The sequence below is a fragment of the Polyergus mexicanus genome, unplaced genomic scaffold (genome assembly GCF_030449975.1).
Source record: "Polyergus mexicanus isolate NDT 795.1 unplaced genomic scaffold, iyPolMexi1.0 SCAF_10, whole genome shotgun sequence".
NCBI classification, from domain to species: Eukaryota; Metazoa; Arthropoda; class Insecta; order Hymenoptera; family Formicidae; genus Polyergus; species Polyergus mexicanus.
This window is the reverse complement of record NW_027223330.1, coordinates 522,547-534,465: the sequence shown is the minus strand read 5'-3', so window position 1 is coordinate 534,465 and position 11,919 is coordinate 522,547. Positions and strand designations below refer to the sequence as shown.

The following is an 11,919-nucleotide window of genomic DNA, read 5'->3' as shown; positions in this document are numbered from 1 at the left end:
CCCCCCCGCCCCGTCTATAAGTTTCCGTTATGTTTGTGGTTTAATCGATGTATCACGTGAAGACGTATGAACTATACGAAACATCCTCTCATGTGATCCTCCCAGCTTATCGACAGCTCCAAGAAGATTCGTATTCTGATTAGGTACTTCGCGAGTTTACGTTTGTTCGCGTGTTTCGAAGAAGAACAATAATCAGAAAAAATAATAAAATGGGTGCAGCCGCGTTACCTATAGTAGTTTTCACGATACTCTGGGGCATCCTGGTATTCTTAGGAATAGCTCTACCACTTTTCGTTCCCAAGGGACCAAATCGTGGGTAAATAGACTTTAATGACATCATTTGCTTCTCCCTTACGTTTTTTTACTTATATATATATAAATCTCTTACAATCGACGAATATTTATTTATTGTGTTTCTATTATAAAGAATTACAAATCTTACCAATCTGACATTATTAAAATGATAACTATATTGTAGGAAATTTTACGATATTCTTTAAGCAAATCAGTGTTTGCTAATGTATCGTCTACATGTTTCAATTAAATTTTAAGTATATTAATATATATGTTTTTTAGGATACTTCAGGTTCTATTAATATTGACGGGTTTTACGTGCTGGTTGTTGTGAGTATATTCTTTTGATACTTTCGTACGCGTGGTAACTCGTATATTAATATACCAATAAAATTTTTGATACAGCTGGCTGTGTTGCTACATGGCACAAATGAACCCATTGATTGGGCCAAAATTAGATAATATAACAATATTAATTATGGCTCGAGAATGGGTAAGTCGTTTCATAATTAAAATTAAACAATAGTCAATAATTTACATTTATGATTACATTTATATTTATTGATTACGAGTTAAATAGACATATGCTTAGAAAATGCTTTATTGTTACAGGGCAATCCTATTATTAAATCCAAGTAATAAACATTTCATGGTAGAAACTCGCTTTTGAATACATATATCCAATTCTCCGATGTACGCTGCTTTTAATAAGAATGTATAGTTGCAAAGGTAAAACGAAATGTTAGTACATTGATGATATGTATAAATGGAATCTTATATTAACGTGCGATTATAATTTGGTTGTTACTGAGAATCTAATTTTTGTATAAAGTATACATTATTGTTATTTAGAAATGCATAAGAATTTTAATGATTATATTTATCTAGATTTATCCAACTATATATATGTATGCTATAACGTATGTATGTGTCAATATTATTTATATAATCTAACTTAAAAAAGTATATTCCCATTATAAGATAAGTAGTATACCTGTGCTGCACTGTATATAATTGTGAAAGAAAAAAAGATTAAAGTAGCAACCGTGTGTGATCTTTTATATTTATTCTTATATTATATCGATCTTTATTGTTCCATTCTCTTGTCATAAATTAATGAAATAGATCTTAAAAAATTTGTTGCTCCATATTATTATAAGAAAAAGAAACTTTATATAAATTTCCATATTTGCAATACAATGCGTAAATTCAATTTTTTATAAATAGCAATTTCTCATATCGCATCTTTGCGAATTCAGTGTATTCTACGTGCTTGGAAATATCTGAAACATATTACATTCTTGTTTATTCGAATGTTAGAATCTTTTCGTCAATGTAGAGGATATATTTCTTTATACATCTCATTTTCATAAATTTTTTTTTTTTTTTTTATTAATATCCCAGATGTGAATTTATTCGAAAATTTTAGAAACATTCTGTATGTACCAGGTATATAAATATGAAACCGGAATTTTTGTATAGATAAATACACGTTTATTGTATAAAAATGATAAAAAATATTTCAAAAACAAGAAAATGGCGCCAATGACGCGATTTGACGGTAACTACATTGACAGCTAGGGCCATCTATGGGCAAATTCCGGTTTCATATTTATATGCCTGGTACGTCAATTTTGAAAACATCCTATACAGGCTGTTAATAAGGTAAGGCTATATTACATGCGCGCGACGAAATGGCTTTGTATGGGATGTGCAGCCAATCGGTACGTCGGACAAACCTGTTTTGCGTCACATGGTGTGAAATATTAGCTATCGTGACATCGGTCTTCTCGTTGCTCTATGCAAATGTCAATTGCGACGACGAGCAACACAATAATAATGGAGGCGTGCAATGCTGTCGAGCGTGAAGTGGATAAAGTTCTATCGAAGTTCGGTGCAATAAATGAACATGCTGAAGCGGTGTTACGCGATCTGATCAATCACATTCAATCCCTGAAAAAAGATCTAGAAGAAGGTAAATGTGTGAGATTGAGAGATTCGCTATAATATATTCTTCCTTCCCACAGATACTTGCCTCTATAAACTTAATTTTCAAAGAGAATTTAACGATCGAATCTCTCGGGAAGCTTGTATCCTTTATTCCTCGATGGATTAAATTGATTTTTCGATAGATGGGTCGTTATTTATTAATGTGTGTGTCTTTGGTTTATTTTGAAGTTTGCTAACCTTCCTAAACACAACTCTGTGATGGAGATTGCATACTTTATTTACTATGTATTACTGATAGAATGTCTTTATATAAACTAGTTTCATATAATCTCATAAGGCAATCTAATCAGATTCAAATATAAAATAGAAAAATTTATTTATTTTGTATATAAAATGTATGATTTTTATATTTTATATAACGAAAAATTTATATATATATATAAAATATAGTATACGTTACATTAATATATCAATGATTATCAAAACTATATATAAATTTTTGTTATTTACATATAAATGTATGTATATATATATATATATATATATATATATATATATATATATATATGTATATAAAACAAAGCATCCCTTCAATTTCATTATAAAATAATAGCTTGACTTTTTTTTCATTAGCACCATCTAATCAAGAACTGACAGCTGGCCAAGTGCAAATGTTAAAGCAAGCAATGACAAAAGTACGCGACACTGTACAAAGATTGGCAACAGATCATCGTGATTTGCATAGTACAGTATCAAAAGTAGGCAAGGCAATAGATAGAAATTTCATTGCCGATTTCGCAAGTACAAGCAGAGAGGATGTGTTTTCTGGACCTGAGAAGTCTCATCTTCTAAATCAAGTAATCTATCAACACTTTTACCGTGAAGGGATGTTAAACATTGCCGATGAATTGGCAACAGTAAGTTTGTTTGCCCAAATTTATATGTGTGTTTAATCCATTCTACTTAATGCAAAAAAATATGTATATGTATATAGTAAAAATTAGTATGTACAGTATCTTATTACGTGTTTAGAATAATAATGATTTTATCTTTTTAATCCTGCCCTTCCATTATTTTCAAACTTTTGATATTTATATATTCTTATCATACAATTGCATACAAGACTATAATTGATGATATCTTCAGGAAGCAGGCATTAAAACCGAAGGCAGAAAGGAAGCATTTACAGAGTTAAATTATATATTAGATTGCTTAAAACAGAAAAATCTGGAACCTGCATTAGATTGGGCTAAAAAACATAGGGAAGCACTTTTAGAACAGGTATTTCTCGAATTGTAAATATATAAAATTTATTACATATTTATTTTATATTATTTGCGTATGGGTAATATATGAACAATATCTTAAAACCTGTACATTTTGTTTTAGAATTCTTCTCTCGAGTTTAAACTGCACAGACTACAATTCATAAGATTAGTTCAACAAGGCCCTAGCAAGCAGAGAGAGGCGATACTTTACGCCCGTCAAAATCTCACGCAATTTGTCGGACGTTATGAGAAAGAAGTACAATCCTTAATGGGAACATTACTTTATTTGCCGCATGGAATTCAATCGTCTCCCTACAGTCACTTATTAGATCCGACCTTGTGGCTCGAAATACACGATGTTTTCACTAAAGAAGCATGCACGTTATTAGGCTTAAGCGTTGAGAGCCCGCTCTCTGTCTGGTATATATACATTATTTGCTTATAACTAAGAATAAATTATAGAGCTATCTAAAACATTGCAATCTATTCAATTATTGCAGTATCAACGCAGGATCCACCGCATTACCTGCACTATTAAACATCAAACAAGTTATGCAACAGAGACAAGTAACTGGCATTTGGAGTGGTAAAGATGAATTGCCTGTAAGTTATAATATTATGCAATATGTGACATATTGTATTTTGCAATTTGTAATCATAATTTTAATAGTAAATCCTCTGATTCATTTGGAGTTTATTCTAGTCTAGTATAATTGTGCGATAGTAGTCTAATGATTACAAGTAACTTTTTATTCTTAATTTTGATTTGAAATAATGATACATACGATTTTAATTGAAGTAAGTCATAGGATATAACATAAAATAATACCTCTATTACTATCAGTTTTATTTTACTATTATATATATATATATATATAATGTGCTATGTTGATAGCGGAAGGGTTAAGTAATCATTAAAGCTGCAAAAGATTTATATTAAAGAAAAATTGATTCAAAATTTATCAGAGAATCCATTATTAAATTTAAGATTGCACTGGTTGCGAGATATTCTATTTATATATTCAAATAAAGATTAAAATATTTGAAAATATTGTACGATCTTTCCATGTTCACAGATTGAAATAGACTTGGGAAAGCAAAGCCGTTATCATTCAGTCTTTGCCTGTCCCATTCTTAGGCAACAGAGTACAGAGAATAATCCTCCGATGAAACTGGTTTGTGGCCACGTTATCTCTCGAGACGCGTTAAACAAACTCGCTAATACAAATAAGTAAGTCTTTCATATGCGGCAAGGCTAGAGTACATCAGCGTGTTTTAAGTGCTGATTTAAAGTCACTTTTTAAAAGAAATCAATTTATTTCTAGGTTGAAATGCCCATACTGCCCGGCGGAACAAAATCCCGAAGATGCGAGACTTATTTACTTTTGAATTTTGTGATATATATTATATATAGTAATGTATAAATATATATATGTGTATGTGTGTGTGTGTGTGTGTGTGTGTGTGTGTATAGGAATTATATATACACATATAAGAAAGTTAGTTTTGCAGTTTCTTTGTAATGGATTATATCAAATGCAAAAGAATCTGTAACAGAGTATACATGCAATAACTAAAGAATTGTAAAATCACATATTCTAAATGATCGATCATCAAAGAATTTCATTGCTCCAAATTTTATTTTTGTTATTGATACCAAGATTAATTCTACTTGTTCCATAAAATGCAAGTGTAAGTTTGTTAATTGCATCAGTCCTTGCAATCTTTAAAAAAAATTAGTTCTCAAATATTGAAAAAAAAGAAAAACGGAGGAACTGTGATAGTTTTAATATTTGTGAAGTAATTGTATAATTATGCAATTATATATTGTTGGTAGACTATATATATATATATTATATACATGTATGTACTATTCTAAGTTTATATAAATGACTTTAGCTTTATATGCGAGTGATAACTTAAAAGCCATGTATGTGTCTAAGATGCCTAACAAGTTTGTTATTAGGTCTCCATAAACTTACCATTTCTCATTTCAATTGTATGTATACTGGCTTGGTTTAAATGAAGTTAAATGAAGATCATTTTGTAAATATGTTCTTACATTCATTTTTGACACATCCTAATACTTGGTAATTTTGACAGATAATTTGTATAAAGAGAAGAATATATGTTATAATAAAGAATAAAAATAAAATTTAATACTGCTAAGATTGAGATTTGAAAGAATATTTTGAATTAACTCTCTGGTACCGCCGTTAAATGCTATATTCGGCATACGATAAGATCGATCAAACAAACATAGGAAATCGCATATTGCAGTGGTAATCGTATGTAATTCGTTCAGAAAGTTGATAGAATTTGTTTACTTAATTTAGATTAATTTATATCGAAGAGAAGACATTTTCTGCTTCTAGTTTTTCATGTTTTCTGGTTTTCAAGGAATTTTACATAAGCATAAAACAAAGTATAATTTCATTATAGGAATCTCTGATAATGAAAAATTCTAAAGGTAAGCTGATCACGTGTTGATTCAATTTCAATGCAATAGAGTAGCAAAATATGAAATATACAACGAAAATGTATAAAAATTATTAAATAAATTCTGCTTATATATAAGCGAGATCTAGCTCGACGTTCTTTCCGCCCCTACAATCGGCAAATCGCCAAACGATTGATGGAAAAGATAAGCTTATTCGTGATGAAAAAATCAATCCTGTTGAAACACTGCCACGTATGGTCGATAAATTATTTATCAGTGAAAGTACAAATAAGCAAGATATCACGAATAAATTAATTCAAGAAACTACAGCTCAAGAAGATATTATGGAATACGATTTAAAAAGAATGACTACTTCTTTATACAATATTGACGAAATGTCTTCTGAAGAACTATATACTTCTTTACATAGAATTACAGAAGATCCACGACAGCCGTTTTCATTTTTAGCAAATATCTCCAATGAATTTTCTGACGGCGATCAGTCATCGATGGAGACGGGGACTACGGAAATCGACGTAAGCGACTTTGAGCTTATTTTCTTGTAAGAGTCACTTTTAAAATCGTTTCGTTCATATTTTATGTGTTCACTTCGAAGCTAATTAATTATATTATCAAATTGTTCGAAACTGCTTAATATTGATTTAGATACAATTAGCTGCTGTAGCGAAGCATATTGAATCGAGCAAAATTTTATTGAATAAGGCTAAATCTTACGTAGAAGATATACGTCTTCGTGCTAAACAAAATGTTTGTTCATCGTCCGAAATAAATGGCTGTAAGTATTATACTAACTAAGTAAGTACTAATAAATACCAAAAGTATACTAATTTCCCGGTATTAATAAGTTTTTACATGTATATTATATAATTTAAATATTTTTACAGATTACGAGACGATAAAACTAAGATAGAGAAAGAAGAACAGTCCTCTGAAACTGTTTTGATCCTGTAAACTTGCAAAAAATACAAAATCTTTTAATCAGAGATCTTCAAAAGGCCATTTTTTTATTCGTTATGTGTTATGCGATGCACAATTTAAATATTATATCATTATAAATAAAAGAAAATTCATGAAATATATATATTTTTCACGCGTTATTCGCAACAAAGTGAATATAAAATTTAAAAAAATTAAAATTACGCATGATTTGCTAGTTATGTATATATAATATATAACGTACATTTCTCGTCGAATATACAAATTCACGAAAAATGGAGTTAAATTGGATTTAATTGCTCCCCCCCCCCCCAACAGCGTGAATTAAATTGCCTCGATCAAATATGATATCTGGTGACCATACACCATAACTTATCCAGCCAGCAAAAGAAAAGAACACTCGAATAACTGTAAATTCTCTCATATGAAGAATAAACAATAAAGCCGTTTATAAAAAAGGAACAATTAATTCGAAGATGTAAGGACAATCAATGCGTTTAATCAAAAATATTATATCGTTTCTTCTTCATGAAATCGAGCAGACAAAATTTCTGGAACCATATTGACTTCATTGTCGATTTTCCCGTATACGCGTCGATCATTGCTGAAAATTTCTTCGACAATCTTAGATCGTTCCGTGTCGGATTGATCGTTACAAAGACGCTGCGAATCGCCGCGATCGTTCTTGCCGATGGACCATTGCAACGCGATCTCCTTAAACGGCTGCAAGCAGTTCGCATTTTGGCGTATGTTCTCCAATTCTTTATCGCAAAGACGTTCGACTTCTAACAATCGCTGCTTATACGCATCGACGAGCGCGCGTTTGTACGAATTGTAACGTTGCTCGGCTTGCTCCAAGGAATACGAGTTTTGATACTTGGCGAGATTTTTCTCGTATTCGAGTATTGTGAGTTCTCTGACACTCTGCTCCGACGTGATGTCCACAATATTACCTACAAGTTCAGTCAAAAGTTAGAATAAATATAGGAAAAAAATATATATATATAAAATATATATATATACTTTATATAGAAATATACATATAGAAAAATTCAATATTTAGTAATCATTATTTAAATCACTCGAGAGCGGTGATTCGACGGCATATGCTGCGGCTGCAGCTCGTGCGGCTGCAGTTGCCTCTTCGAATGCGATGGCATCGCTTCTCTCGCGTAAGAACTGAAATTCTTCTCTCTCTTTTCTCCAGAGAGCCACTTCTTTGTCAAGTTTTTCCCGAAGACTCGTCATCTCTGAGCAGAGCTTCCGAGTACGTTCGTGAAGGACAGATCTGTCAAATCGGCAAAATTATTTTCGTAATTCTGGCTAAAAAAGAATTTTAAATTTGTCCAAAGATTTATTTCGAAAATATTTTTGTTTCGGGAAATCACTCTTTTCAGGTATATTTTAAATATTATTTCGAGAATATAATTTATAGAAGTGCAATACGCGAATTTTTTTCCACAGTCAATGGATGATTCTGTTATATCTGTCGCGAGGGAAAGTTGATTTTCGACGTCGAGCGACGACGTTCGTTCAGATGCGTCGTCATCATCCGATATCTCGGTGTAAATCGCGACTACATTTTCGATCTGAGTACTTTCTTCGTTTTGCGCACATTTCTCTGAGTAATATTTGGAGATTTCGCAGTTTCGCGACTTCGAATCTTGAGGCAGGTCGACAGGCGTTGTCTCGACAGAGACAACGCACTTGTCGTCCATCACGTTTTCTTGAATATTTGACAAGGGATATCTTGAAAATCGAAAAATTTTACGTTTATTACGAATCTTAAGAGACCGATCTTCGAGATAAATTACATACGCTTCCGTTTTGTTTTCGAGAAATAAAGATTGTATTTACATACACAAATCGCGATCGCGGTGGCATCGATCCTTTTCTCATCTCTAATATACAATAGATATATATTACTGCAATATTGTAAATAAGAAATTGTTCGTCGTAAAATTTTTATATAATTACAGATAAACTTTTTCAAATATACGCATTGGAATGGATTTTCTAATGCATAATGTAATCATGAAATATTCAAAGTGAAAGCATATATAAGAAAGATGCACTATGCGTTTGATGAAAGAATGTACGACGACGATACTTAAGCGAGACGGATGAAAGAGAAGTATTGAGAAGCTATTGGAAAAAATTGGGGAAATACACTTATCGTACTTATATTGCATGGCGTTATATATTCATGAATGTAGTAACGTAAAAATAATTTTTACAATATGTAACAACAAAAAATTTGCACATTTAGTAATATTTATAATCACTTCTACTCGATAGAACTTGAAATGGCTAATGATGTCGCAGATTAATCCTTAAATACCTGTGCAACGGACAGTTCTTTCTCTTTTATAAAGAGAGAATCAGATTTCCTGTCTCCCGAAAAATCAAGAATCCTCTTGTCGAAGCACACTGAGACTAGCTCCTTCGTTCTTCCTCGTAAAAAAAAAAAAAAAATTATTCTTGAAAGAAAAATCGATTGATTTATATTGATCTGATGCGCAAGTATTTAAAGATTATTCCCTGCATATTAATAAGATATTTTATAATTGTGAATTGCAACGATGAATTGGCAACGCTTTATGCTATTCACAGCGTCGATCGTAAGAGCTTGCTTTAAGGAAATTGGCAAAGCAATACTAAGAGACAAAGATCGACATAATTAAGCCTCGTTGACGTCTCGCAGTGTATGTCATATACATATATATATACAATAAGACCACCCGAAATTACTATAAACATTTGAAAAAAAAAAAAAAAAAAAAATTATAACATATTTACGACATTACGTCCATTTAATTACCCTGCTAATTCTCCGGTCGACACGCAGAGATATATTGCAATGTTTGATTATCCATCATACTTAATTACAGAACGGCCTGAATTATATTGATCCGACTAAAATTTGTAATTTTTATGTACAAAAATCCTCGATGCGATATGCTATCAGGCCGCGACAAAATAATATCAGCATCAAAGAGATACGATATAGATATATAAATTCAAATCGATCTTAGTGTCAATATACCAATACCAAATTACTATTTTCGTATTAAGATCAATTAGAATCTATGCTCAAATGTCATTTACACTATGTACATTATGTACATTATGTACTCGCGGAGAGCTCCATAAGACAATCATTGATAGCGCAAAGAGCGACCGAAGGTAAGATAACAAAAGGATGAGCAGTCTCTTTACGCTGTTTTTGCACTTCGTCGACGCGCATGGCGTTCGCATTTTACACATCCCGACCGTCTATAAACGTTCAACGTCTAACGTGAGATTCGATTTGATATTTTTTTTTTGTGTATATAACAAAAAATAGACAATGAACTTTAGATTAGCTTAAACTTTAGATTAGATAAAGAAATGTCCGTCTAAAAGCCTAAACGCTTGAGATGCGTTCGCACTGTCTGATTGGCCCCCTTGGGTTTGTCTCCTTGCCAACTCTTGCTCTTGTTGCGAAAGAATCTGAACTCCCTATCATGATTAGGATGTCTCATCGGTTTGTAATCCTGCGGCAAGCAGAACTCCTTCTGTTCGCCATAAAACTTCTCGTAACCCCCTTGCAGTAGATAGATTTCCGGATAGAATAATGCCGGATAGCGTTCCTCGTTAAACTCGCGATCCATTCTGCGTAAAAGCCTCGAGAGATTCGGTCCACGTTCCCAGGAGAATTCGCAGTGGAATATAAGGATATCGCGCTTCTCAACGTCGGTCTGGATCTTGGGATCAGCGGACGTTACTGGATCGAACAAGAATTGCGCCATGAGCCCCTTGTCGTAAAGATTCAGCGCTCCAGCGATGTGACCGCCTTCATACTCGTATGGATATCGGCAATCGATAATCTTATAGGAACCGATACGATCGGCGAACTCGCCGCGCAAAAGCGCCGCCAACGTATCGGATGTTATGGTTTTTAGATCCGGATGATGACCCATCGTAACCGGCAATATACACGGTTTGCTGAAGTCACCGATCAGATCGGTGTCGGTAACGCTACGATGAACCGCCCACTTGATGTTCGTATGCGTCTCGGTCTCGGACAGGCTTCTCTGCAGACCAAGTTTCGGACGTATCGTGGGACTCGTGAACGCCGATCTCGGCGTCGTATGTACATGGAAACTGTTGGACCTGCGTGACTTTTTCAATATCGACTTCTCGTCTTCCGATATTTCATCCGGTGGTCGTTTGTAAGATGACCTGATTGAATGCGGCGAAATCTCCGAAGTTTCGACGCAGAAATGTGTCGAGGAATTCTCGTCGTAGCTGAACGTCCGCATTAGCCTCCTTGAGCAAGTCGCCGTTGGTGAACGAAATAGACAGGTGCGAATCTTTGACAGCGACGGTGACTTCGATAACGGTGACGATATCGCATTGATCTCTAAATGTTTGTGTGTTCCTCTCTGTATCGACCATTCTCTGGCCGATGGTTTTTTAGAGGATGGATTGTTCCGGGACCATTCGGGAGTCGTCGAGACGTCGCAGTCCATTGATGTCTCAGGCGCGACTATGTCGCCGGACAATAGTTTCGAGAGATCGCTTGGTAATTGTGTCTCATCGTCCATCGCCTCCATATCGACGAGTTCATTCACGAGCCCGTCGTCCATGCTCTCGTACCCCGACGACAGGCTACGTAGAAAATTCGGTTTCGTTGTTTTTAACTCACGCAGCAGAGAAGTCCGGATATTGGGAAGCACTGGTGATTGCAGAGGACTATACAGCATACGTCGGGGTGCCGGGGTGCCGGTGTGAAATCCGTATCGCTTCTCCTCTTTGTCGCTGATAGAGCCCGCGCTATGGCTACTGTGGCTGTAGAGTTTGCGGTTCTCCAAAGGACGTACTACTTTTCTACATGTCTAAACAAAAAAATTATGACGTTAAATAATAAAATTACCGCAATTTAAACAAATTTTTTGATAAAATCGTTACAATTCGTTAAAATTTTAAAAGAGACGAAACATTCGCAGATATCGAAAAAAATCTTCG

General features: G+C 33.7%; 4 protein-coding genes across 8 annotated transcripts in view; 2 read left to right on the top strand and 2 right to left on the bottom strand.

The window, feature by feature from the left end:
• The first annotated feature begins 27 nt into the window (after nucleotides 1–27).
• LOC138937009 (V-type proton ATPase subunit e 2) lies at nucleotides 28–1,295 on the top strand. The gene is made up of 4 exons (XM_070302856.1): nucleotides 28–316; nucleotides 577–624; nucleotides 700–787; nucleotides 907–1,295. The coding sequence occupies exons 1-4, from the start codon at nucleotides 210–212 to the stop codon at nucleotides 931–933; spliced, it is 270 nt and encodes an 89-aa protein (XP_070158957.1). The 5' UTR covers nucleotides 28–209; the 3' UTR covers nucleotides 934–1,295.
• Nucleotides 1,296–1,861: 566 nt separating this feature from the next.
• Sou (required for meiotic nuclear division 5 protein souji) lies at nucleotides 1,862–5,556 on the top strand. 2 transcript variants are annotated; one of them, XM_070302614.1, is made up of 7 exons: nucleotides 1,862–2,269; nucleotides 2,878–3,161; nucleotides 3,391–3,525; nucleotides 3,634–3,932; nucleotides 4,013–4,115; nucleotides 4,589–4,743; nucleotides 4,820–5,556. In XM_070302614.1, the coding sequence occupies exons 1-7, from the start codon at nucleotides 2,095–2,097 to the stop codon at nucleotides 4,899–4,901; spliced, it is 1,233 nt and encodes a 410-aa protein (XP_070158715.1). In that variant the 5' UTR covers nucleotides 1,862–2,094; the 3' UTR covers nucleotides 4,902–5,556. The 2 variants fall into 2 exon arrangements, with proteins under 2 accessions (XP_070158715.1, XP_070158716.1); XM_070302615.1 differs by having other exon boundaries at nucleotides 1,866–2,269; nucleotides 4,838–5,554.
• A 1,863-nt stretch (nucleotides 5,557–7,419) lies between these two features.
• LOC138936891 (uncharacterized) lies at nucleotides 7,420–8,808 on the bottom strand. The gene is made up of 4 exons (XM_070302674.1): nucleotides 8,771–8,808; nucleotides 8,356–8,658; nucleotides 7,983–8,197; nucleotides 7,420–7,862 (listed from the first exon to the last, which is right to left on the bottom strand). Exons 1-4 carry the CDS (start codon nucleotides 8,806–8,808, stop codon nucleotides 7,420–7,422), a joined length of 999 nt encoding a protein of 332 aa, XP_070158775.1.
• Nucleotides 8,809–9,110: 302 nt separating this feature from the next.
• LOC138936761 (M-phase inducer phosphatase) overlaps nucleotides 9,111–11,919 on the bottom strand; it is a 53,745-nt gene continuing 50,936 nt past the window's right edge. For all 4 annotated transcript variants that reach the window (XM_070302379.1, XM_070302377.1, XM_070302381.1 and 1 more), the window contains one exon: nucleotides 9,111–11,789. In XM_070302379.1, coding sequence (XP_070158480.1) covers nucleotides 10,308–11,789 — 1,482 coding nt within the window. In that variant the 3' untranslated portion in view covers nucleotides 9,111–10,307. The remainder of the gene's footprint in view (nucleotides 11,790–11,919) is intronic.

What these genes read in the sequence shown, in the direction of transcription:
- Sou (XM_070302614.1), top strand. Translation starts at nt 2,095, where the DNA reads ATGCAAATGTCAATTGCGACGACGAGCAACACAATAATAATGGAGGCG. An exon ending in GGGAAGCACTTTTAGAACAG is followed by an intron (nt 3,526 to 3,633) that starts GTATTTCTCGAA and finishes ATTTTGTTTTAG; the next exon opens with AATTCTTCTCTCGAGTTTAA. An exon ending in AAACTCGCTAATACAAATAA is followed by an intron (nt 4,744 to 4,819) that starts GTAAGTCTTTCA and finishes ACTTTTTAAAAG; the next exon opens with AAATCAATTTATTTCTAGGT.
- LOC138936891 (XM_070302674.1), bottom strand. Translation starts at nt 8,808, where the DNA reads ATGAGAAAAGGATCGATGCCACCGCGATCGCGATTTGT. An exon ending in CCACCGCGATCGCGATTTGT is followed by an intron (nt 8,659 to 8,770) that starts GTATGTAAATAC and finishes TCGATTTTCAAG; the next exon opens with ATATCCCTTGTCAAATATTC. An exon ending in ACCGCTCTCGAGTGATTTAA is followed by an intron (nt 7,863 to 7,982) that starts ATAATGATTACT and finishes CTGAACTTGTAG; the next exon opens with GTAATATTGTGGACATCACG.
- LOC138937009 (XM_070302856.1), top strand. Translation starts at nt 210, where the DNA reads ATGGGTGCAGCCGCGTTACCTATAGTAGTTTTCACGATACTCTGGGGC. An exon ending in CCCAAGGGACCAAATCGTGG is followed by an intron (nt 317 to 576) that starts GTAAATAGACTT and finishes TATGTTTTTTAG; the next exon opens with GATACTTCAGGTTCTATTAA. An exon ending in TAATTATGGCTCGAGAATGG is followed by an intron (nt 788 to 906) that starts GTAAGTCGTTTC and finishes TTATTGTTACAG; the next exon opens with GGCAATCCTATTATTAAATC.